At 40.4% G+C, this 25941-nt stretch overlaps 1 protein-coding gene across 1 annotated transcript; it reads left to right on the top strand.

The window, feature by feature from the left end:
• On the top strand, positions 1 to 25559 carry PEX3 (peroxisomal biogenesis factor 3). The gene is made up of 12 exons (XM_048844351.2): positions 1 to 178; positions 5380 to 5511; positions 7813 to 7894; positions 13152 to 13195; positions 15497 to 15621; positions 17840 to 17906; positions 18009 to 18063; positions 18355 to 18523; positions 20818 to 20888; positions 22156 to 22278; positions 24160 to 24256; positions 24732 to 25559. The coding sequence occupies exons 1-12, from the start codon at positions 106 to 108 to the stop codon at positions 24813 to 24815; spliced, it is 1122 nt and encodes a 373-aa protein (XP_048700308.2). The 5' UTR covers positions 1 to 105; the 3' UTR covers positions 24816 to 25559.
• Positions 25560 to 25941: the final 382 nt, after the last annotated feature.

The following is a 25941-nucleotide window of genomic DNA, read 5'->3' on the forward strand; positions in this document are numbered from 1 at the left end:
TGCCTGCGCGGCCGCCTCTCCCCGCCCGGCGGCACCCGCGGGGGCTGAGGCGGCGGCGGCCTCTCTCGGCTGGTCCGGGCTGGGGGCGGCCGGGCCGGGGGCAAGATGCTGGGAGCCCTGTGGAGCTTCCTCAAGCGCCACAAGAAGAAATGTCTCTTCCTGGGCACCTTCCTGGGCGGTGAGTGACCCGACCCGGGCCGCGGCCTCCCGCCCCCCCCTTCCCGCTCTGAGCCGCTCCCCCGCCCCGGACTCCCCCTTTCCCCGGCGTCTCTCCCCGCCGGGCACTTCCCCTTTGTAGGAGGCCGGTGCGGGAGCCACAGCCCCCCCCCCCCCCCCCGAGCCGTGCCCTGCGCCGTCCCCCATGTGTGGGGGGGCCGGGGCCGGGGGCGCTTTCAGATCGGGGCGCCCTCGGGAAACACTCGTGCCCACCCCGCCGCTGGCAGCCCCCGCGGCGCCCCCTGCGAGGGAATGGGGCTGCCCGGGACCCCACGGAGCGCGCTGTAATCTGCTGCCTCTCTGGCCGTGCCCTTCGGCTCAGCCTGCAGCCCCGGCGACACTCCTGCTTCGGGGATATCGCCGGTCAATGATTGCTGCGTATGTCGGATGGGCATGCTTCCTCTGCGCTTACACCTCATATATAACTTTTGGGGCAAAATAACTTAAATTGATTAATTGGGTTGCTGAAAACTATATGAATGAATGAAATGCATAAAAGTGAATAATTTTGGGATGCAAAATCAGTGGTTTTAAGAAGCACAACAGACAGATCTGGGTTTTACATGGTATTTATTCTTTGCAGTTATGTGGAGAGGATGATGGCACAGTAGCCAGTGAGGCAGCTAGTATTTTAAAATATTTTCCTCCTGTTACCATGTTAGTTTCCATAGTGATTGAGTTTTACTAAAATGTTACCAAGGACCATGGTCCCCCTATTGCTTGTGGGGAAACTAAGAGGATCAGCTGAAGCAAACAATATCAATAAAACTTTTAGGATGTGCCCATTCAGTTGCTAATAAATCTGAATTAATTTGAAGGCCTTGAAAGCAACACATACCTTGAATTATTTAAGTTTTTAATGATAGTTTAACAAAATTCATACTGCAACATTGGAAAGCCATTACATATTTTGTATCATCCTTACAGGTACTAACTATTGCAATAATTCAGTAAGCTAGCTGTGTATTTAGCTGAAATGCACATTTGCCATCACTGATAAAAACATCCCATATCCTCATTTTAGCCCCAGTCTTGGAAAAGACACTGCCCCAAAACTTAGTTGACTGGCAGTGCCATGTATGCTTCCACGATGTTGAATGCACCTATAAGTAAATGTCTGAAAACCAGGAAATACAGAGTTTAGTTAGGCGCAATAATTTGTCCCTGCTGTGGGGATTTGTGCTTGTCTGGTAGCGTACCTAACAGTACGCTACAGGGCAGAGGTAAGTGTGGGTGTTATTCCAGATGGAGTCCTTAAGGCAAGCGTTAAGGGCTGGTAATACCTGGCAGCAAGTGATCAATTATAAGCACACTAACCGTTTCTTTTACTGTACCCATGTGTTGTGTCCCCACAGGGCTCTGTATTTATCTGGAAAGATAGACATCTGTCAAGGCAGATTGGGACACAAAGGGCATGTCTACGCTACACTTGGGAGGTGTGATTGCAGCAAGCATAGCTGTACCTGAGCCAGCTTTGATATAGCTGGATCTAGCAGGCCCTGCTTCCCGAGGGCATCTCAGAGCTATCGCTGCCTGTACCTGGGCCTTATACCAAGAGGGCGTCTCAGAGCCACTTGGCTAACAGCTCTGCCTTCCTCCTGGCTCCTCTATTCCCCCTATAGTAGAGCCCTGTAACCCAACCCAAACCCAACGGACCTGACTACAAGTGTTGGGGCTGGATCAATTGGGGGAAAAAAACTGGACCCTTTGGAGGTATGGGGGGGTTGGCACAGTGGCGACTGCCTGCCCTACTCCTGCCAGCTGCCTGCAGTGCAGAGCGAGAGTCTGTTTAGGAGTCGGTTCAGCAAGTGGTGGCAGACAGCAGGAGCCAGTCACACAGACTCCTGTTCTTTTTGCCACTGATACAAGCATCCACTGCTGCACTGACCCTATAGACAGGAGGTGGCTGACTCCATTTCGGGGGAATGGGTCCGGGTCAGGTTAGTAAATGACTCAGCCCTCTCAGGATCAGTCCAGGTAGGCTCGGGTCAGATCTAAAGATTCGGGTCGAGCTGACCTGTACCTGTAGGAATGGAAGGGCAATGGGAAGGAAATAAAATGATAACCTATGGGCTGTGAGGAGCATATCTGCCTGCTGGAGAGAGCAAGGGGAAGTGGATGGAAGCCCCAGGCTTCATATTCCACACTTCAGGAATAGGGTAGAGCTAGGGGAATCAGCAATATAGGAGGATTACTGAGGTGTGAAGTGTTTCATCTCAATAGGATGTGCTTGGGGGTGGGAGGGTGTGGATCAGACCATCCCATGGAGATGAATACAGCATGACAATAATAATAATAGCTCTGAGACATGTGAACTGACCCATTTATCTCAGTGGGGGTTTTCTGTTCGCGGTTCTTTTCCTGTCTACCTGGCCAGTGCATCTGAGTTGAGAGTGCTGTCCAGAGCGGTAACAATAGAGCACTCTGGGATACCGTCGAATTGTGTCCACAGTACCCCAAATTCGACCCGGCAAGGCCGATTTAAGCGCTAATCCACTTGCCAGGGGTGGAGTAAGGAAATCGATTTTAAGAGCCCTTTAAGTCGAAAAAAAGGGCTTCATCATGTGGACGGGTGCAGGTTTACATCGATTTAACACTGCTAAATTCAACCTAAAGTCCTAGTGTAGACCAGGGCTTAAATACTGTTCGGGTTTATAGTAGTAACTTGCTTCCTCTTTCAAATATTTACTTTGTAGCCTGTGAATCTTGATTCAGTTGGGGGGGAAAAGTGTAGATTTGTATTATACAGCTTTGTAAGTGCACTGTAGCATCAAGAGGAATTTTGAGTCAATATCTAAACTTGTTCTGTGTACTGTTATGTGATTCTCTCCAATGAGAAGAGCTGTATGAAGAGAATTAGTGTAGAAAAACGCATGTATGTGGTCAGATAGCAGTGATGCTTATCCATATATGTCCTCTAAAACATCAATTTGACTGGTAATCTAGGAAATTTCAACATTCTAAGATTGAGGTGGTGTTCATGTCCAAGCTCAAGTACAATGAATATAAAAATAACATTAACCATTGATCAGTTGGGGAAAAGTTACTTAAATCTGTCAATGTCATGACATGAAACAAGTGCTCAAAGTCTTTTTAATAGAAGCATAGCAGGAATAGGGCAGGACTTCCCTTGAAGTCTGGAATCTTGTCTTTGCCATTAGTCAGTGCTAGATGTTTCAGTGGACAGTGAACCCCTATATAGTGTCCTCTGCCAATTGTACCATACTACAATATTATAAGGTAAGGGAGATTTCTTCTTGATCCCAGCTGCTGGTTATCTTAGGCCCCTGATCCTGCAATGTGTTGTATATAGCAGATCCCTGAAGCCAATAAGGGCTTATCTACGTTTGAAACACTACAGTAGCACCACTGTAGCTCTTGAGTATATGTACTCCCTATAGTGATGGTAGGGGTTTTCCCCATCAGTGTAGGTAATCCACTTCCCCAAAAGGCAGTAGCTAGGCTGATGGAAGAATTTATCCATTGACTAGCACTGTCTACACCAGGGATTATGTTGACTTAACTGTGTCACTCTGCAGTGTGGATTTTTCACACCCCGAGTAACATAGCCAGGTCTACCAAAATATTTAGTGTTGACCAGGCCCACAAGTGGTTGATAGCCTTTGTGATTTTCATCCCAGTTAGAGATTTAATCACTTCTGTATATTAGGACTCATCTACACCTTCAGATGCTGAGGAATTTATTTCTGACTTTTTTTTGCTAACAGGCTCATACAAATATCTAAACAAAATATTTTTGTCTAAAATTAAGCTATCCATTTTCTTTTCTTTTGTATCTCGCTCTCTTCCCCCTTTCTTTGGGTTTTATGCATTTAACTTTTCTCACTGACCCTTTGTTTCTACCACACTCTTGCATTGTGTCTGCTTTTCATTCTCCAGTCTTTTTAAATATTTGTTGTTTGTACAGTAACTCCTCACTTAATGTTGTAGTTATGTTCCTGAAAAATGTGACTTAAGTGAAACGATGTTAAGCGAATCCAATTTCCCCATAAGAATTCATGTAAATAGGGGAGGTGGGGTTAGGTTCCAGGGAAATTTTTTTCAGCAGACAAAAGACTAACACACACACATTGTAAGTTTTTAAACAAACAATTTAATACTGTACACAGCAATGATGATTGTGAAGGTTGGTTGAGGTGGTGAAGTCAGAGTGTGGGATATTTCCGAGGGAATGCCTTACTGCTAAATGATGAACTAGTACTCGGCTGAGCCGTCACGGGTTAACACATTGTTGTTAATGTAGCCCCACACTCTCCAAGGCAGCACAAATGGAGGGAGGGGAGACAGCATGGCAGACAGACCCTGTGTGTAAGAGAGAGAGATGCGCATTGCCCCTTTAAGTACGCTGACCGCACTGTAAGTACATTGCCTTTTTAAGTAGATCAGCAAGTTGTGACAGCAGCTGTTGTGAGCAAGCTCCCTCTGTCCTGAGCCTTGTCGTGTCTCCCCCCAGTTCTGTGGAGATGGGGTGGGTAGGGGGACACCCTGATACCCCCCCCTGCAGAGCAAGCAGGAGGCTCGCAGGAGCGGCACATGGCAGTGGGGGAAGTGACAGCTGAACTGCCGGCAATTGATAGCCTGCTGGGTGGCTGCTGCACAGGGAACTTAGGGGAGCGGGGAGCTGATAAGGGGGCTGCCGGTCCACCCTCATTCCAAGACCCCACCAGCTAGTTCCAATGGGCTGCTCTTTTTGCAAGCAGTGGACAAAGCAAGCAGCTGCCAAACAAATTATAAGGGAGAATTGCCTAACTTTAAACGAACATGTTCTCTAATTGATCAGCAACGTAACAACGTTAACCAGGACAACTTTAAGTGAGGAGTTACTGCATTGCAGTAGCACCAGAAGCCCCATTGTCAAATTGTGAGGACTCTCTGCTTGGAAGACATTTCTTGCGTAAATTCAAAGCATTATGTCTGGCATTTTATTTCAACTTGAAGTTCTAGTTTTTAATAGTACTGTGGAAAAATTCGACCCCAAATAGTTGATACCCAGATTCTTGAAGAAGAATATGATGATGTGGTTTTGTTAAATAAAGAGAGAGAGGTCGGTAGTAAAACAGAACAAAGGGGCAGAAGTAGGAGGAGCTTAATGACATTTTGTAAATCTGCTTGTTATTTTAAAAAAAATGTATATCTTTATAGGAGTCTACCTACTGGGAAAATACGGGCAGAAGAAAATTAAAGAAATCCAAGAAAGAGAAGCAGCTGAATATATTGCCCAAGCACGAAGGCAGTATCATTTTGAAAGTAATCAGAGGACCTGCAATATGACAGGTAAGGCAAGCAAATACATTTTTCTGATAAACAGAATCCTTTGGGGACTGAATCCTTTGGGGATTTATTTAAACCCACAATATGGAAGGAGAAAATTAACACAGCAGCTAATTAGAACTCAGAAGCATCAGTGTTGAATAATTGTCTTATAAAGGCATAGTTCAAATAGTATCATTGGGCTCTATAATAATATAGATTACAGTTCTTGTAGGTTCGAGTTCTCTAAGGTCCTTAAGCACTATCTTATTCAAGAATAAAGTGGTTGCCAAACTAAAGGGGCGGGTAGATTTACAGCAAGCCACCAAGATTAATAATATAAACAAACACTTATTAAGTTACATAGAATTAACTTGGCAGATAACCTTTAGTACATCCAGTAAGAAACTTTGCAGTTTAATAATTCCCTAACTTTGAAGATAGACCAGTTAAAAGGTGGAACATTAAGGTGGTAGTGATTATTCTTGTATTACAACATAATCTATACTTTAGAGATGGGGAATTATTTGTTCACAGGTGGTTCAAGGTTATTTATGTAGCACAGGAGTGGAGCAGCATTTCTTTTTTCCCCTTTGAAGTGCATAACGGCTCCCTGAGTTGCTGAAAGTGATTGAGGATACCAAGGGTGCTTGGAAAGCAGTCTGGACTTCCTTTTAACTCAGCAGAAAAACTTTTCCATTTCATAGGGCTGGGTTGACTCTACAGAGGAAATTAGGTTTTATTTATCCTGCTCATCCACCCCAACTAAGTACCATCTCTCTGAGGGTTTTTTTTTTTCTTTCTATGTGCATTATCATTATATACTGTGCGTGTCTGTCTTTCATTTTATCCTCCTAACAGGATAGGAATTTGGCTCTGAAATCTTCAAAGAAGAAGGGAAGTTGGCCCCCAATATCCCTTTTATGTGTTTCTTGTTTTAAATATAAAACAGATCTCGCAGATATGCAGCATCCTTCCTCTTTAGAAATAAGATCAGTGTTTTCTTCTCCACTGAAGAAAGCCAAATTTTAGTTTTGGCCCAGCTGCAATATACATTTTAAGATTTTATATATCAAATAATTAGATATCTCCTATTTATATTGTAAAAATAATGACACACAAGTGGCACTAACAGTTTGTGTGCAAGCGGCCTTCTGAGCACTTTGCTTGTGTTGGGTTCCATTCTATCACCTTCCTTCAGTTTTTTTTTTTCTTTCAGGTTCATAACTCTTTGAGGCAGTGACTGTTTTCTTATGTCTGTAAAGTACCTGGCATACTTTAAATTCTACTGCAGCATAAATTATAATAATTTAGGCCCTAAGAACTATATTTTGTAGTTTGTGTGTGGTAGCATAGTATTCAATTGTGAATCGGTTAAAAAGAGGAAAGATGCCTTAATGGTTGGGGTCCTAGCCTGAGATTTGGGAAACCTGGGTTCAATTTCTTGCTCAACCACTGATTTCCTCTGGGATCTTGGGCAAGTCGCTCAATGCCTCAGTTTCCCATCTGTGAAATGGGGATAATAGCACTTACCCATCTCATGGAGCATTGTGATGATAAATGCATTGAAGACTGTGAGGCACTCAGATACTACAGTAAGGGAGGCTATCTAAGTACCTGAGAGACAGAAAAAGGAGGACTTGAAACAAAAGTCTAACTTGATCAGCCAATTAAGCCTGGCACAAAATATAGCTAACTTGGGAACTAGCCTGGAGTTGAGGTTTATAGACGCATGAACTTAGCAAACAGCAGGCAAGTGCAGACTCTAGGAAGTAGGAAATACTCTAGCTGGAGCTCTTGTAAAGCCTGTTCCTAGACAAGCGGATCAGGCTTTGATATGAGCAGTTAGATGGGCTGGTGCAAATTTGTTTCTTCCTGCACAAATAGGAGTTCCCAATCAGTAAACAGAACAAGCCAGGGTTTCTTTGAAGCAAACCATCCCTGTGACTTTACATACTGTTAAAATGACGTAGTAAGTTTGACTGTACTGTTTCTTTTTTGATGTAACCTGAAAACGGCCTGCCTTAACATCTAAAAATAGTGGTAACAGATGGGTAGTGGCCACCCCAGTTTGATTTCCACAAGACTTATTGAATTAATGTTTGCTTTTGTTAAACTATGATTGGAAACCTTAGATCTTATGGTCATGCTGTAGTGTACTTTCAGCCCCTTCTGTGTATCTTGTCCTTCCCTCCAATCACACACACCTACCAGGTATGTTGTAAATTAAGAAACAAAAATGAATTTTCTTGACTGTTGGAGAGAGGGACACACTTAGGCTGGTTGTTTTTCTTTGTTTACCAATTTATTTTCTTTTAATGATAGTGCTGTCAATGCTTCCAACACTGAAGGATGCCCTAATGCATCAGTTGAATTCTGAGAGCCTGACATCTTTACTGAAAAATAGGTAAGAATATTTTGCAGGTGGTCTTAAAAAATGTGCTAACTGATTCTGAGTCACAAATTTTCCCTGATTTGGGCTTTAAGTGATGCATTTGCAGTTTAAAGAGCATGAGAAATGTTGATTCTCTAGACCCTTGAATTGACAGTCTGTAATGGTATTCATTATTTCATAATAAAATGATTATTTATTAAGTATGTAGTTTCATGTATATGGCACTTCACAAACATTAGAAGAAAAGATCCTTGCCCTACAGCACTTAGTCTAAGAGCCCTAGCTTCAAGCACTTAACATGTGGAATTGCTGCAGAGAAAGTGCTTACAGAATCAGGCCCCATCTGAAACAGGACAGTGAGTCTTTCAATGAGTTGCTTACAGTGAATTTGTAAAAATGTTTCTGTACTCTTATCAAGGTCAGGCATGAAAAGTGAAAAGTATGCACGATAGCTTTCCAATTGTAATCTCACATGGAAGAAGTGAGGTATTAGAAATTAATTTAAAGTAGAACAGGTAGGGGCACGTTCTACACTAATGAGTAATGCACAGTTTTAGGGACATACCTCTACCAATTGTGGTGATGGCTTTTGTGGCTGTGATTCCCAACCCATTGAATTTAGGCTACTGAACAGCCATCACATGGCAATGACTTCTTTACATTTGATCTGGTGTGTATTGAAACTAGTGACCTACAAGGGAAAAACTACACAGCATATAGCCAGTTTTGACCTATCCAGTCCCCTCATTACTATCAGAAGATGCTTTCACTTACATTAATGCTACAAGGAAAGCATTGTAGCTACCAAATTTCACCACGGCAACTTAAAAAAAGTTGCTGTTGTTTTTTGAAAAAGCATCTGGAAAGGCTTTTTCAAAAGTTCAGCCTTAATGAACTGATTAACTAGTCATTGTCTGTCTTAGTTACGTTAAGTCGCTTGCTAATTTTTTTAATGCTATTTAAAATGGTTATCAACCCCTAAGCAATTGACTTATAGTAGATGTTCCAACAGTATCTTAATTGTAGTTGTCAACTGCCAAAACAGTGGAAAAACACTCTACGTTATTTCAGTGCTGATGTGTTAATTTTATACAGTATATTAAATCAGTAATTTTGTCACAATAAACCATGATTTTAAAATGGAAATGTATTGAAGAAAATTTTAAGTAAATATTTATAATTAAGGGACTCTGCAATCAATCAGGTTCATGTCCTGAACTAATCAGCAAAACAAGTTTGACTACAGTCCTGGGTGTCCTTTGTTATAAGGCAAAGATGCACAGTAGCTGAAGTCATACACTGTAGTGTGTATTCTTCTATAAAAATTGATCTGTTTCTCACAGAATACAACGGTTGGACGGGACCTTAGGAGGTCATCTAGTCCAACCCCCTGCTCAAAGCAGGGTGAATCCCCAGTTTTTGCCCCAGATCCCAAATGGCCCCCTCAAGGATTGAACTCACAACCCTGGGTTTAGCAGGCCAATGCTCAAACCACTGAGCTATCCCTCATCTAATAGGTGATTGTTTTGATAAGCTTGCAGGTCAAAATGTAAGTGAGCTCTGAGATGTTGGTGAAATGGAGTTGGTTTTCTTCATGCAGTGGCAGTGGATGTGGGAAAGGGCAGGCCAGGTAGTAATATAGTTTTGTTTTTATCTAATTTTCTGAATTCAGATGTTGCATGTAATTGCTAATCTCTTATGGAGAGAGCTGGGCAGCCGGATCACAGATATTAAGACGATCAGGGATTCTGTACAGTAGCTTGCAAGCATGAATAATCTTTTTGGATAATGATGCAGGTTAGGGTACATTCTGATCAATTGCCTCTATTGAGCTCACTGGTGCAGAGGAAGCATTGAATTTCATTTTGCTTGGATGTAGGATTGTGAGATTTATTTTTTTGTGGAGAGACAGCTCATGAGATGAAGTAACTGACTGGATTGGGTATAAAGCTGGAGTTTTTCAAGTAGCTACGTATTCTTGGGCTCTGCCCAAAGATGCAGGGATGCTTTCTCACCTTCTCCTCTGGCAGAGAGGGATCAAACTACTTCAGTCTGTGAGAGGTCATTTAGACTGAAGGAGGGAAAGAGAGTACATAGCAGGCAGATAGAAAGGATCACCATTTCCTAACACTACTATTTTGAACCATGAAAAGGAGCAGAAATGGAGATTTCAGTTCTTGATGTCCCAGAGGATACATCATCTTTCTGATATTTCAGTGTGTTAAGATTGTGCCATGCCTTAGTAAGTCTGCTGAAATATGAAAAGCTGGTCACTTTTTTTTTTTAGCATTGCTGTGGAAAAAATTTCCTCAGTCTTCCTAGGAAACTTGCTCCTATCTGATATTTCTTCTTCTCAGAGTATTCTGGTTCCATCTTGGTCTCCTCTCCCACACCAGAGCAGTCCTGGCTGTTGTGACCAGGAAAGTGGTCTGCCACTGTATTCCTTATTCAACACCTCCCATCTTCCAAGCTGCTCTTTTACATTGTCTTCCCTAGTGAACAACTCCAGTGCTTGCTTCTGCTGCTAACTATGGCTTTCCAGAGAAATAAGAATAAAGTCTATGTGATTCTGGTCAGTTTTGCTGCCTTGTCAAGGTTCTTCCCCCACTCTGAACTCTAGGGTACAGATGTGGGGACCTGCATGAAAAACCTCCTAAGCTTATCTTTACCAGCTTAGGTCAAAACTTCCCCAAGGTACAAAAAAAGAACTTCTCCAAGGTACAAAAGAAGAGCTGTTTGGACACGTCTTTCCCCCCAAAATACTCCCCAAAACCTTGCACCCCACTTCCTGGACAAGGTTTGGTAAGAAGCCTCACCAATTTGCCTAGGTGACTACAGACCCAGACCCTTGGATCTTAAGAACAATGAACAATCCTCCCAACACTTGCACCCCCCCTTTCCTGGGAAATGTTGGATAGAAAGCCTCACCAATTTGTATAGGTGACCACAGACCCAAACCCTTGGATCTGAGAACAATGAAAAAGCATTCAGTTTTCTTACAAGAAGACTTTTAATAAAAATAGAAGTAAATAGAAATAAAGAAATCCCCCTTTGTAAAATCAGGATGGTAGATACCTTACAGGGTAATTGGATTCAAAACATAGAGAACCCCTCTAGGCAAAACCTTAAGTTACAAAAAAGATACACAGACAGAAATAGTTATTCTATTCAGCACAGTTCTTTTCTCAGCCATTTAAAGAAATCATAATCTAACACGTACCTAGCTAGATTACTTACTAAAAGTTCTAAGACTCCATTCCTGGTCTATCCCCGGCAAAGACAGACTATAGACAGACACACAGACCCTTTGTTTCTCTCCCTCCTCCCAGCTTTTGAAAGTATCTTGTCTCCTCATTGGTCATTTTGGTCAGGTGCCAGCGAGGTTACCTTTAGCTTCTTAACCCTTTACAGGTGAGAGGAGCTTTCCCCTGGCCAGGAGGGATTTCAAAGGGGTTTACCCTTCCCTTTATATTTATGACATGCCTCCTACAGGCTTCTGAGTAGCAACAGTGAAAACTAGCATGACTGAGTTCAGTTTTCACTCTTCTGTCGCTTGATATTGGAGACTTAAGAGACTTAAGAAGACCACATCAGTTTACATTGAAAGGTTATTTTTATAATCACGAGCTCTAGAAATAGGTGTTATATTTAGATGAAAACATAGGTTCTGCAAAGGTTGATAGCATTGGTTCCTCTTCCATATCCATTTGGCATGGAAAGTTTTGTACTCATTATATACAAATAGAACAAGTATATTTTCAAGCCCTGTAATATGCTGGCTTAAAGGAATGCTCTAGTATGTGGTTTTTTTATATAGGATTTTTTTTCCTCAATGTTTTTAAAAAATAGTTTTTAAAATTATTGATACTTACTTATACTTCGCAAAAGAGAATAATGAGTTGCTGTTACATATGCCATAGCATTCCTCTGTCTCTTCCTTAATGTGTCTCCATCTGGTTTCAGAGTAACAGCCGTCATGAAAGCTCATGCTCAAATAAATTGGTTAGTCTCTAAGGTGCCACAAGTACTCCTTTTCTTTTTGTGTCTCCATCTGTCCACCAAAGTCATAGATTTGATAGCCTATTCTATTTCATTCAGTCTGTTGTATTATCTTTACTAGAGAACTGAGCAGTTGATTGATATTTTAAACAAATACCAAAATTCTTTGTGTTCCTTCCAAAAGGATGAAAATGGCCAGAAGTGTTGAGAGCCAGATCTATGAAGAACCATTAATTGGGGATCAAAAATCATAATTTAAATTTTATTATCTTACTGGAATTTCTTCCAGCCTGACTCAAGAGTAGATCATTGTTTCCTACATAAAAACAGCGATATTTATGTAACCTTTCACACCAAGGAATTACAAAATACTTCCCAGATTATTTTCAGGGATCATTTCATACAGCACTGAAATGCTGTCATCTCTGGAGTGGAACGCAACAGGCATTCTGTATCAGCAATGCTTAAAAATAAGCATGGCTACATTATCTTATGAAAAATTAGGAAGAATTTAGGTAATAAATAAGGGTTAAATTTGGCCAAGACATTGAGGATAACATGCCTGTTTATTTAAAAAAAAAAAAAAGTGGGAGTGGCATTTTCTTTTCCACAGGTGTCTCAGAGGATACATCATCTCTCTGATATTTCAGTGTGTTAAGATCGTGCCGTGCCATGCCTTAGTAAGTCTGGTCAGTTTAATCTTTCGAGCTTCAGTTTCATCTTTAAAAATCATCAACTGTGCCATAAAGCCAAACTTGGCAATGGTTCGACTTGAAAGAAGGAATATGACCACTGAGACTCTGGTCCTGCAGTGCACTGCACTGTGCCCACCCAGAGCCCCATTAAGTCAGTGGGACTCCAGGTGGGCATAGGTGTCTGTCTGTGTGAAACAAATGGTAGGATCTGGGCCCATGTCACCAACACCGCTTTCTGGATCATCAGGGTTTTCTCTTTAAATATTGAGTCACTAAGCTTATGAACTCAGACCAGATAATAGAGCTACAGAATCTAAATTGCCAAAAAAATTAATCTGGTACATGAAAGTTGTTTTGAAAAACCTCCAGGATTTTGTCGTTCTTTATTATAGACACACTTCTTCCTGAACTACAAACAAATGATGGTGGGTGGGCACAAACTTAATTTCAGTAATTATTGTAGTTGTATTAACTTGCTTTACAACACTCTTATTTCTTTTAGTTTCTTTAATACTTTCTAGTTTCTCTTTGAATGTAAATGTTTTTAACATTTTTCATGATTTCTTTCCCAATAGGCCACCAAACAAGTTAGAAATATGGGAGGATTTAAAGATAATAAGTAAGTCAAAATGAAAGATTTTTATGTACATACTATTGTAGCATAATCCTAAAAAAACATATCTCTTTTGTCTTCCCCTTTTAGAATATACATATCCATTTAGGTGCACAGGAGTGGGTTGCTCTTGCTTCAGCAAATATTGTTTATATAGTCACTATTGTACTACACTTCATAGCAACATTATACAGTATAAGTCATCACAGAAAGGTGCTACGGATAAGAGTTTTGTATCTCTTTGGAAAGTCGTAGGGTCAGAGGCCAAGCTGAAGTATCTCACTGAGCCTTGGAAGGCTGTTAGACCCTCATGAAAATCTGAGAAGAGTGGAATAACAATGCAGAACTATGCATGCCACACCTTCTGCACCACTGTGAAGAATCTCCAAAATAGGTGCTCAGAAATGACTGTGATGGGCGCAGTATAAGAACCTGAATAAAAAAAAAATACATTATTGCTACTAGAATGTCTTGTCCAGTTGTACATATGATCAGCTGTTGATTTTGCTGAAGCCCAGACTCATGACAGAGTCTCATGTCAGTGTCAACATATGAGGATTCAGCAAACTCTATAGGCAAACACATATATGTGGGGTCAGACCAATGTGAGAATCGAAAACACAGTTACATGTGGGACAAACAAGATTGTCCATGACCGACCGGGGCAAGCTGTTGTGTCCTTGCTCTGTGGTGGTCGGATTTTTCATATAAGGTATTAAGGTGCCTTGCTTCAAAGCAGTTAATGACAACATGACAAAACTGCTGCCACCTTGCTCTAACATGGGCTGTTACTTCCCAGTTGCTGGGTCTATCTGACGTGTTTTCAAGTTTTTTAGTGTATCTTTATATTGTTTGTACTTGTCGTCATGAAGCTGGATACCTTGCTTTTAGCTGATCATAAAATATGGCCTTGTGTATTGAGTTGGCTTACGAATAAAATACCCAGAGCAAGGCAGCTGAACTTTTCTGAGCATGCCTTCAATGCCAAACATCCAACAGTGATTAAGGATTCCAATATTGGGAATCTCATCCCACTATTTCATCCTGCAAACAAACTGAAGACTGAGCATATAGAACTAATCAGGTTGCCTGTGTCTTACAACCATATATAAAAGTATTGTAAGTATGACAGTCCAATAGACATATGGCTTAGTGTTTTTTTTTTATGTCTCTGTCACTCCATAGACAATATGATAGCATTCCAAATGCAAACCTGGCCTTGCTTATGCACTGAGTAATCTCATAACCAATTATGGCATTTGGTGATGGCATACTCCCTAAGTAGCAAAACTTCTCCACTGACTTGAGAGAAGCATGCTATCAGCTGTTGATTTTTTTTTTCTCAAGTTCATAGTAACCAGTCATACCATAGGAGCCCCTTGTTTCATCATTGTACGTGTTTTGGGGTAGAGGGAAAGGGAAGGATGCCATAGTGTATACATAGCTGAATAGTTGTGCAGTGAAATACCATTGGGCCAAGGTGGAATACCCCTTCCTGACTCCTAGCTACCATGTGGTGTTCTGTTTTTTCTGTTTGATTTTCCACTCCCTTTGGTTCTGTTTGTCTCTCTTCTACAGCTCTCTTAAATATGCTACTTTGTTCATCTGGTCCCCTCCTTCTCCTTCCCTGTTTCCTAGTCCTTTTCTTCTCATGTTCTTATTGCTTGCTACTCAAGCAGACTTACTGCCTAGTTGCCTCATGTACCCTTCCATCCAGACATCCTCTCTTGCTCATGGCTGGCTGCTCCAGTGCCAATGCTGGTTCCCGTTTCCTTTCTTAAGCAATATCAGCCCCAATCCTAGGTAGTTAGCAGGCTGCTTCTTGTTCCCAGGCTGCTGTTATGCTGCCTTTGTCTGAATTGCATGATGAAGTCTAATGTAGTGTTCTAAATCCGTTTCCATGGCCTAATGAAGAATGGAAATTTCAATACAACACCCCATTTTGCATTTTATATTAGCCCAATAAAAGGAATCAGCTGGAAGTGCATATAGTTTGGGTAACTTGTGCAGTATCTTTTCTTTTTGCAAATAATTATAATAGTGTAATTTAGCATGTTTTACAGTGAATGATTGTGAATATTATTAAGCATTTTAGCTATCACTACTGTACATATTTAGACTTATGTGATCATCTTGGTTGTGAACTTTCTTTGAGTGGTGTGTGATCTAAGAAAAGGAATGAAAAATGGAATGACATGAAAAAATTACTGTAAAAATGAAAGCTGATACTTACTGAGCTCTGGAGAATGCTCTCCTTTGCCCTCCTAGTGATATAACTTCAAAATTATTTCCTTTTTCCTCTTTAAGGTTTTACCAGAAGCATTGTAGCTGTGTATAGTACGTGTATGCTTGTAGTTCTTCTGCGAGTCCAATTAAATATTATTGGTGGTTACATCTACCTGGATAATGCGGCAATCTGCAAAAACAGCACGGTAAGTATTTATTCATGGAAAGAAATTATTCAGTGAGAGATGAAAGGGTATATAACCAGGAACATTGGGATGAAATTATGGAAGGGAAAACTTAGGTTGAAATCAGGAGTCGGGGTATGAGAACTCTTCTGGCGGAGAGATGTATTAGTCTATGGAATAGTCTCTCAGTGGAAGTAGTGATAGTCATGTTGCTTAAAACCCTTAAAACTGGGCTGAACAAAATACTAATAACCTCACCTAACACCCTTTCTAAGCAACACAGGTGCAAATTGAGAGGGTTATTTGTTATTAAAGACCCAAATAAATACACTTATCTTATTAATTTTCTGAGAGCTTGTCTACATTACCTGCTGGATTGATGGGCAGCAGTCAACCCAGCTGGGGTCGATCTATCGCGTCTAGTCTAGACATGATAAATCAACCGCCGAGCACTCTCCTGTCGACTCCAGTACTCCACCAGGGTGAGAGTCGACGGGAGAGCGTCAGCTGTCGACTTACCTCAGTGAAGACACCGCGGTAAGTAGATTTAAGTACGTCATAACTTCGATCAGTTCCCCCCCACGCCATAGACCAGGCCTGAGATATAGCAATATCAGTATGGACAAATCAGCCTGTGGTAGGTAATCCAGGTGCAGGATTTTCATGCCTAGTTCCTCCCAGCATATAGGCAGGCTGCCCCAAGTTACAGTCTCCCACAGTTGAAGAAAAATTGATTGGCTAATTACAACACTGACTATCTAGTCACGTTGCCTGACTCCAGTTGTCCCTTGAGGCTTCCTGACTGGATGTTCTCATTGGTGTTGCTAGATCATGGAAAACAGCTAGCACGGTAAGAGATTTGGTTTTCTTTTCTGTGTTATGGCTCTCACCAACAGGAACAAATGGGTCCAACTAGGGTGTCAGATAAGATCTCAGTGAGCTACTGAGTGGCTGCTCTAAAAGCATGAGATGTGGGCATTAATAGTTATCTGAGTGCTTCTCTGTATTATTAACCGCTCCTTCCACCTTCCTTTCCAGAGTCATGAAGGACATGCTGGTCTCTAGAGACAGGCCTGGGGGCTTAGGAGGATCCACTTTCCAGTAAGGCAGCCAGAGGTGGTGGAAGTCAGGGTCCAGTTGGTAAAATCTAAGGAGGTTCTTGGGCAGGGTGAGTGTAGAGGGAGAAGCACTCTCTGTTTCTGCCATCTTCCGAGGAGTGGAGTGGATTGGCAGGATCCAGTCTGAGAGGTTGCCTTGGAGCAAAGCAGATGGCCTCCGCTTCATGTCCTGAGAATTTGTTTCACTACAGAGAGTTTTAAGGCTTTTATGAGACTTGAGTTGATGTTACCCCATTCCATCAGAGTGGCTTTCCTGAGGTGATCTGAGGAGCAGGAAGGTGGAGAGGGGACTGGTTCGAACTCTAGCTTGCCCTCTTCAGGAGAATTCCTATCTGAGCAAAGGGTGAATGAGGGATGCGGTTTTTCCTGCCACTAGGGATGGAGAAGAGGTCCCTACAATACAGTGGAGGGGAAAAGATCAGGGAGCTTATCTGCAGAAAGCTCTTTTTAGAGGAGAGGTAAAAGGATCCTTTAGGATGGAAGGAAGCAGAAGCCATACCCTGAATAAAGGGTCTCCTTTTTATTGGAGAAGGATGAATGTCTGAGAGAGACTTGTCATCTCCCACCTCCAGCGTGTCTGCTTGTGAGCTCTGGTTTGAGTTGATTTATTCTGGAGGTTCTCTTCTTGGGTGTGCTAGGACACATAGGAGCAATCCTGCTGTTCCTCAAAGTCCCCGGTGGGGCAGGGGTTGCTAAATTAGATTGCCTGCTCCCATCGTTTGCTCAGGCTTGTGTATAGCAATTCTACACAAGGCTGGGAGAGGAAAGATGAGCGGAATGACCTGCTGCTAAAGAATGGATGTGCCGCAGAAGACATTTTTAGCTCTTCTTCTCAATTTTCCTTTGAGGAAGTCTTTGTCCTACCCTGTTCCATGCTGTGAAACTACTGAGGTCTGGAAGAAAGATGGTGCCTCACCAGTGAGGCAGAGTTGGGGAAGCCCATGCATGATATTAGAAGGATCTGGGGGAACCCACATATGGTGTTGAAGGACTCGGGAGAGTAAAATCCACATCCAGAATGACTACAATCTACATGAAAGCAAAGGAGGAGGACTCATGCATTAATCTATACTAGTGGCTGGCACATCATTAAATTGTTTGGGGTTTTTTTTTCTTTACAGACACCTCTAGCTCCCCCTGAAGTCCAACAGCAATATTTATCAAGTATTCAACACCTTCTAGGAGATGGTATGACACTTGTAAACTTACTATTTTTATATCATGCCATTGTATGCACTATTTCAACAAATAAGACTTGAATAATTTTTGGTACCTTTTTTCTGCCCATAGGTCTGACTGAGTTAATAACTGTAGTTAAACAAGCTGTGCAGAAAGTTTTTGGAAGGTAAAGGTGACTTTTTTTTTATCTTTTCCCTGGTAGTTGCTTCCAAATAGTGTCGGGGGGTAAAAATACTAAAATGAGGAAACTTTTTATTATTTGAAAATAGTATCTGAAAATGTCTGATTTATCTATTAATGTGCATTGGCAGGCTTAGCTTGTTGCAACAGATTTCTGGGTTGATCAGTATCTAAAAATGGTGATTGTTGTTGTGTGAATGTAATTTTGTCACAAGCAAATAAATGAAATCTATGTTGTTGACTCTGCAATTAACATTTTGGTCCTTTCTTTCCACAGTGTTTCTCTTAAACATACTCTGTCTCTTTTGGAGTTGGAGCAGAAACTTAAAGAAATCAGAAAGTTGATAGAACAGCATAAAGACTTGTCCCACTCAGATAAGATTGGATCTAGATCTCTGTTGTGTCATTATATGATGCCAGATGAAGAAAACCCATTAGCCGCCCAGGTACTTGTTTAATTTTATGTGCATCATTTTTATTCTATTTTGTGTACCACATTATTGTTGTAGCATGATAACTATACCGTTAATGAGAGCCAATGCCAGTTATTTCACATTAAGTCAAGTGTCCTAGTTTCTTTAATCTAGGCAATGTAATGTATGGACTAGAAGAGTTAAGACGGAATTGCTTTTTATTCTAATGTCAATTTCATCCTCCAGCATGAAGAAACAAAGGTTAGAGAGGAGAAGAAAACTTCAGTGGCAATCAGTTGTTTCACTAAAACAGTTTTCCAAACTTTCTGAAGTTTGCCAGCATCATAGTTACATATCTAATCCACATCTCGCACTGAGAGGAGATTTAGCTCTTAACTTGATATAAAACTAGTTTTAAGGAATAAACTTTCCCCAGAAGGGGTGATAAGATACTCATCTCATGTTAAATGACTAAATATAAACATGTTGAATTATTTCAACTTTAGAGGGCTAAGGAATACCGAATATCTCGCTAAGTTACTCTATTTCCCAGAAAACTTTCTGAAAGAAAACGGCAGTGATAAAATTAGTGAATGCTTCTGCGAACACAGAGATTATAAAGAGACTTGATAAGCACGATTTAAAACTTGGTTTCCAGTTGGACGTTTGTTACAATGATTTTCTTATTACATTTTTGGCTTGACTTCTCTCCCTTTTCCCTGTTGCTCTTACGTTTTAATCCTTATTTTTGGTTGCTCATGGGATGTTCGCTGTGAGGCTGCCTACCCTTTGCATGAGGAAGCCTTGTCTGTGCTTGCCATGGGTCAGCTCCCCAACCCTACTGGCCATTGACAACACAAGCACTGCCCTCTTGGCTTCACTGTCGCTCTACAGATTAGTGATTGGCATACGCCAACCCCCAAGACCTCCCAGCATCTCCCTGGAGTGTCCAGCCCCATGTCCACTGGACATTTGCAGTATTTACAAATCCACTGCTTCCTTCAAACAAACCATGGACTTCAGTTTACCACTTCCACCTCAGGTCACCTCTGCTTTACACAAAGCACATAGATATCTTTATAGTGAACTCAAGTACAGTAAAACCTCCGAGTTACGAACACCTTGGATGGAGGTTATAACTCTGAACAAAATGTTATGGTGGTTCCTTGAAAAGTTTACAACTAAACATTGACTTAATACAGCTTTAAAATTTTACTATGCAAAAAAATTCTGCTTTTAACCATCTTACTTTAAATGAAACAAGCACAGTTTCCTTACCTTGTCAAATCTTTTTTATACTTACCCTTTATTTTTGTAGTAGTGTATATTTAACATAGTACTGTACTGTATTTGCTTTTTTTTTGGGTCTTTGCTGCGGCCTGATTGTGTAGTTCCGGTTCCAGATGAGGTGTGTAGTTGACTGACCAGTTAATAACTTTGTTTGTAACTCTGAGGTTCTACTGTATAAGTCTATCTACACAGCATAGAGATTCAAGTAGCAGCAAGTAGTAGTATTGGAAACAGATGGTTACATGTAAAATAAAATCATAACACACATTCTAGTGCCTAGACTTACTTAAGATGATACTCTCATGTCTAATAAAGTATTGCTCACCTAAAATCTTTGTAGCCCAGGCTGGCTGCAACGCTTTTTGTGAGACTAGAACACTGTCAGTTGTTTCCTAGGTGAAGGATTCGGTATGTCGTCTTGTGCTCCAATATATACTGGAACAGATATACCTTTGTCTTTATTCATAAACCAGACACTTCCCCTGCTGTTTGTTCTTGTAGATTTTGCAATCTCTCAATCTGCACCTGATTCAGTATTCATGTAGGTATATAATACACAAAACGCAAATGGCCAGGGACATAGGTGTCTTGCCTCTTGCCTGAAAGGAACATTTCTGAGATATGTCACTTTCTGGCGACCTGCCTTAATTCCAAGACATTGTGAATATAATTTTCAGTATAGCTACATAGCTCTGTAAATATCTGTACATACATGTTGCAATGATTATGACAACCAGCAGGCTACTACTGGCTCTTGTTAGAGATCTCACATGCCACCGTCTGTCAACTACAGATATTGACCCAGGGGATCCCTGTAAAGCACTTTGCGCCCCCTGTGCACTCTGCCAGTTGGTATCAAGCGGTCCCCGGGTCACTTACTCCCATTTTACTAAATTTTTGAAATGAACACTAGAGGAACACCAACCTGGTTCTGCAACAGAGACTTCAAAACTAGACCATTATATTTGTAGTCTAACTATATTCCAGTTGCTAATGGAGTTCCTATTAAATTGGATGTTTTTGTTTGCTTTTTCTAGGCCTGTGGACTTACCGAAAGAGATGTTGCTACTATTAAATTACTTAATGAAACCAGAGATATGTTGGAAAGGTATAGAGAGAACCTGTATTAGCATTAAAATCTTTATAATAATTGCAATTTTCATATATGTACCGGTGCTGGTGGTTCCCCTCATAAAATTTGACCCTTAAATTATTAATACTGTATTAAAATTTAATGAGCTAAAGGCTTTTAGGCTGCCATTTTAAAAAGTGCTTAAGGGGCTTGAGTGCTCAAATTCAGTGGGATTTGAATACTGAATTCATTGGGCCTTTTCGAAAAACCAAGCTTTAGCTTTTAAAAACAAAAAATTGATTAATCACTGTAAACATTACTAGACACATCACTAGAAAATATACTTGCAAGAAGAAATAATCTTCTTGATTATTGAAATAATCTTCTTGACAAGCTGATACAACAGGTCTTTTCCCCCTCATTTTCTGTGGTTCTGCAATTACTTGGGCCAACTTCTCCTCTCTTTTAGATCAGTGTAATTCCAGGGTTGTTTCATTGAAATCAGTGGTTTTCCTCCACTCTTACTCGTACGTAAAAGTGCAGAAATTTGGGCTTAATTTTCATTTTCAGATTCTATTTTTAAATGGATTCCAATTGACACCTTTTTATGCAGGGTTTTAGCAGTGCATTAAATGCTTTCTTCTACAAGGGAGTTATAAAAGTGAGGGGTTTTTCATTGAAAATGTTGACAGAAATTGAATATGGATGCACTGAACTATGGGCAGGTTGTTCTTCTCATTGATCTTCGAGAGGTATTGGGGATTTTATTGTGCCCATCACCACAGTTTCTTAGCACTAAGTAAGAATGATTATTGAAGTTCTAGTTCTCCTGTATTAGTGATAAATGCTTGATCTGCGCTGGCTTTTATTCAGCTTGCAGGTGGATTTCAATGTGTTGGTTATAACCTGTAAAGCCCTAAACGGTTTGGGACTTGGTTACTCTCTCTGTGGTATACTGCCTCAATTGAGAACAGCACTGGTGCTCAATGTGGAATTGCCTCAATAGAAATAAGAGGGAACCACTGGCAGGGTGTTCTGTGACCTTTTTTTTTTTTTTCTTTTTGGAACCTGCGTCTGCCAGAACCCATACTTGCTAATCTTCTGGACATGCTGCAAAGACCATCTGTTTGGTGGGCTGAGGAACATATATTTTTGAGCAGTCCTTTGTCTCTGTTGTAACCTTTAATTTATGGGATAGGCATCCAGATTGCTGATGGGGTGCCTATGGGTGTATTTTAAAAATGTGAAGAACTACATATTAGGAACCAGAACAGCAATTTTTAAAAACTTTTTCTTTTTACAGCCCAGATTTTAGTACAGTTTTGAGCACGTGTTTAAACAGGGGATTCAGTCGACTATTGGACAACATGGCAGAGTTCTTTAGACCCACTGAACAGGACTTATGTCAGAGTGGCTCTGTAAATAGGTAAATATTGCTTTGATGATATTTTACGTGTTTTCTGTCTTGATTATGCTTTTGACTTCACAGGAATCTCTGCACATGGTTATAGATACCATGGCCCCGTATAATGGAAGTAACTGGTGATGAGAAGAATTCTAGCACTTCATAAACAAACATGGATTTTAGGATTTTACTCACTTTAGTGAGGTAGAGAGGTACTAGCTTTGTCATTTTACAGGTGAGAAAACAGCAGTATAAGCTGTGATTTGACAAAGGTCCCACACAGTCAGTTGCAGCGTTAAAGCTAGAACTTCAGAGTTCTTGGCTCTCTATCCCATGCTTAGTCTGCTAGAGCATGCTGATAATTATTTTAGCAATAGTTTTTACAAACCCTGAGTTCAGAGTCCTCCAGTCTAACCACTGGGCCAGACTCATCCCTGTTGTGACTCCGTTGTCTGTTTTTAATCCCCTACTTCTTAACACACTCCATCCTCCTTATAAAGCTTTGTTTTAGCATTCTCTGATATGAAGTTTCACTCCTTGACTGCCAGATGCTTAGTTTAACCCCTTCTGAACTACGTTCCATCTATAATACAGTCAGAGTACACAGAACTGTACAATAATTGGAGTGTGCTGAATACAGAATAGGACCTTCCTGGAAGAATGGATGCTGAAAGGCAAAGTGGATTTAAAAACCCACACACAGGATAAACATAGAATAATATGAAAAGGAGTACTTGTGGCACCTTATAGACTAACCAATTTATTTGAGCATAAGCTTTCGTGAGCTACAGCTCACTTCATCGGATGCATTTGCATTGTGTGTGAGCTTATGCTCACGAAAGCTTATGCTCAGATAAATTGGTTAGTCTCTAAGGTGCCACAAGTACTACTTTTCTTTTTGCGAATACAGACTAACACAGCTGTTACTCTGAAACCATAGAATAATATGAGGTCATTTTTATAGCTGAAATACTTAACAGAATAGATAAATTGTGGGCATTTCCAAGAGAGCTTGACTTAATTGCACTTCCCTTATAACACACTCTTTATGCCCTGATCCTGCATTGGAGGACATATAGGCAAACTCCTGCACCTAGTGAGAACCCTGTTGGTTTCAGTGAGGCTCTACGTGTGTACAGGGGTCTGCTTACAAAGATCTGTTTCAGTGCAGGATTGAGTTTTGAGATGGACTGTGAAAGGGGCATATGGAGGGGCTTTATTACTCTGATATGTTTAGTAGTAAGATGAAAGTGAAATATGTGTACTTTTTGGGTGAGATCCTGGCTACACTGAAATCAATGGCAAAACACCTTATTTGAAAACTCCACACTCATCCAGTTCTAAAAAATCATTTTCAAATGGGAAAAAGATTATCATTGTCAATAACACAAAAGTAGAACTGTAATTCATTTAAAAGTGTTTGATAGTCCCCTTAAATATAATTTATTTAAATGGATACAATTACTGTACTATTTTGGATTGCTATTAATCTCCCATCTGTCCTACTTGACTCCTCACGCTACCTCCAATAGTATTTGAAAGAGGATGGGACTGCAAACTGACATAGCTAGTGATACAAACGGTACAAACTTTGGTTGAACTATAGTTCTTGCTACATGTGATACACCTATGTTGTTGAATGGAGTACAGTCACCAACAGATCCAGTTGCTGCTTCTTGTGCTTGTTTTCTATATGTGTGCTTTTAACAAAAGACCTGATAAAGAACAAATAAGTAAACTTAAAACCACACACAATGCAAATCTGAAACTTACTCTTTCAAGGGTAAAAGAGATGGAAGTGACTTCTTCAGAGTTATAACAATCCCAAAGAATTTATATATAGTTTTTCAATATAAAAAGGAGGCTTATGCCTGCCTCTTACGTGTTTTTTATTCCTTCTAGTCTTTCCAGTGTCAGTCTTCCTTTGGCAAAGATAATACCCATCATAAATGGACAGATCCATTTGGTGTGCAGTGAAACCCCTAGTCATTTTATTCAGGTAAGAAGCCTTTGTACTTAGTATCTTAAAAGTATCCCAAGTCTGCTAAAATATTCATTGTTAAATGCAACATTTTATATCAGAACTGTATTGCCCAATTCTCATGTGATGAGTTTTAGTTCAGTTTCTTTTCAGAAGTGGGAACAATTGGTGCCACTTAAGAAAAGGCTCCCTCTCCCAAAAAAAGGTCAGTCTCTCTCTCTTATCCCTGCCACCTGCTGTTGTCAGTGGGAGGGTAGGGGGAGCGGGAGAGAAGAGAAGGATGGTGGTAAATGCAGAATGATCTCTTGATCAGACTGCTTTGGCAATTCTGATCACAATTTTGTTTTTCAAATGTGACAAACTTTCATATTTGAGTAAAAAACTCAACACTTTCTGGTATCAGACTCTGTCATGTTTAACCATGTGTAAGTACTTCAGCAAGAAAAGGTGATGGTTCTTAAACTAGTTATTTTTTACTTTCATCTTCTTCCAGGACCTGTTGATGATGGAACAAATGAAAGACTTTGCTGCTAATGTGTATGAAGCTTTTAGTACTCCTCAACAATTAGAGAAGTGAACTGTGCATCAAAAGGAACAGATCATGTCTTTATATAGTACATCCCTTGTGAATACCTGGAGGGAACTTAAGGATTTTGGTTAATTTCATGATAGTGTAGGATTGCTAGACCTTCAGAAAGAATACACTTATTGAAATACTTGGGAATGCACCTGCTATTGTTTATATAATAGAATTCTGCTTACAACACCTGATGAAAAACTTCATGTTGGAAGAATCACTGTTCACTAAGACTTTGTATTAAGCAGGTTTCAGCTGTATTTAATTAACTCATTTAGAACTACTTTTATTGTACACAGAAGGCCAATATTAAGATACCTACAGTTATTAAAACTGATTTGCTTCAGATGTGGTGAATTTTGGAAGAAGCAATCTCTCTGATCATAAAACTCTAGAAACTGCAACAGACAGTAAGATGGGTGAAGTCAGGCTTTTCTCTCCTTCCCCCACAAAAACTTTAAAAAACCCTTCTTTCCTCAATTCTATAAATGCCATCCTAGAGGATTTAGTATTCCAGAGGCAAAAGCACAGCCTCTGCCAACTGATGCAGGTGCCTGACCAATGTTGTGGGTGCTTGCCTTCTTGCTGAAGACTTAGAATACATTGATTTTTAGAGGGTCTATTGTGTTTATGCTATCGATGAGCAGCTATCGATGTACACATTTGTAAATACTTTATCTTACTTTATATTAATTTTGATCCCAGTACACTGTCTGTATTGCAATAAAGAATTTTAATGTAAAATTTGTGTGCAATAACTTTACCAACATAAAAGAATGTCTATACCTAAATAGACCACCATTTTAAAACTTTACATATATTAAAATTTCTCTACATTTTAGTCTTGCATTATTTTCATTGGTTTCCTACAGAAACTTGCAAAGACTAGAAAAATATAACTCTTTGGCACAAAAGGTGGGACTACGGGAGAGCAATTTTCATGTACATATGGATTTATAAGTCCACACGAGATACCTATTTAAAAACCCAATCAGCATAAATAAGAGAAACTACAGCAGCCCTACTGACTATAAGAATAGCTAAATGAACCACACAGCACAGGTGCATAACATCAGTTCACCACTCAGACTTTTAATATGCCCATCACTATACCATAAGTACAGAT

The sequence above is a fragment of the Caretta caretta genome, chromosome 3 (genome assembly GCF_965140235.1).
Source record: "Caretta caretta isolate rCarCar2 chromosome 3, rCarCar1.hap1, whole genome shotgun sequence".
NCBI classification, from domain to species: domain Eukaryota; kingdom Metazoa; phylum Chordata; order Testudines; family Cheloniidae; genus Caretta; species Caretta caretta.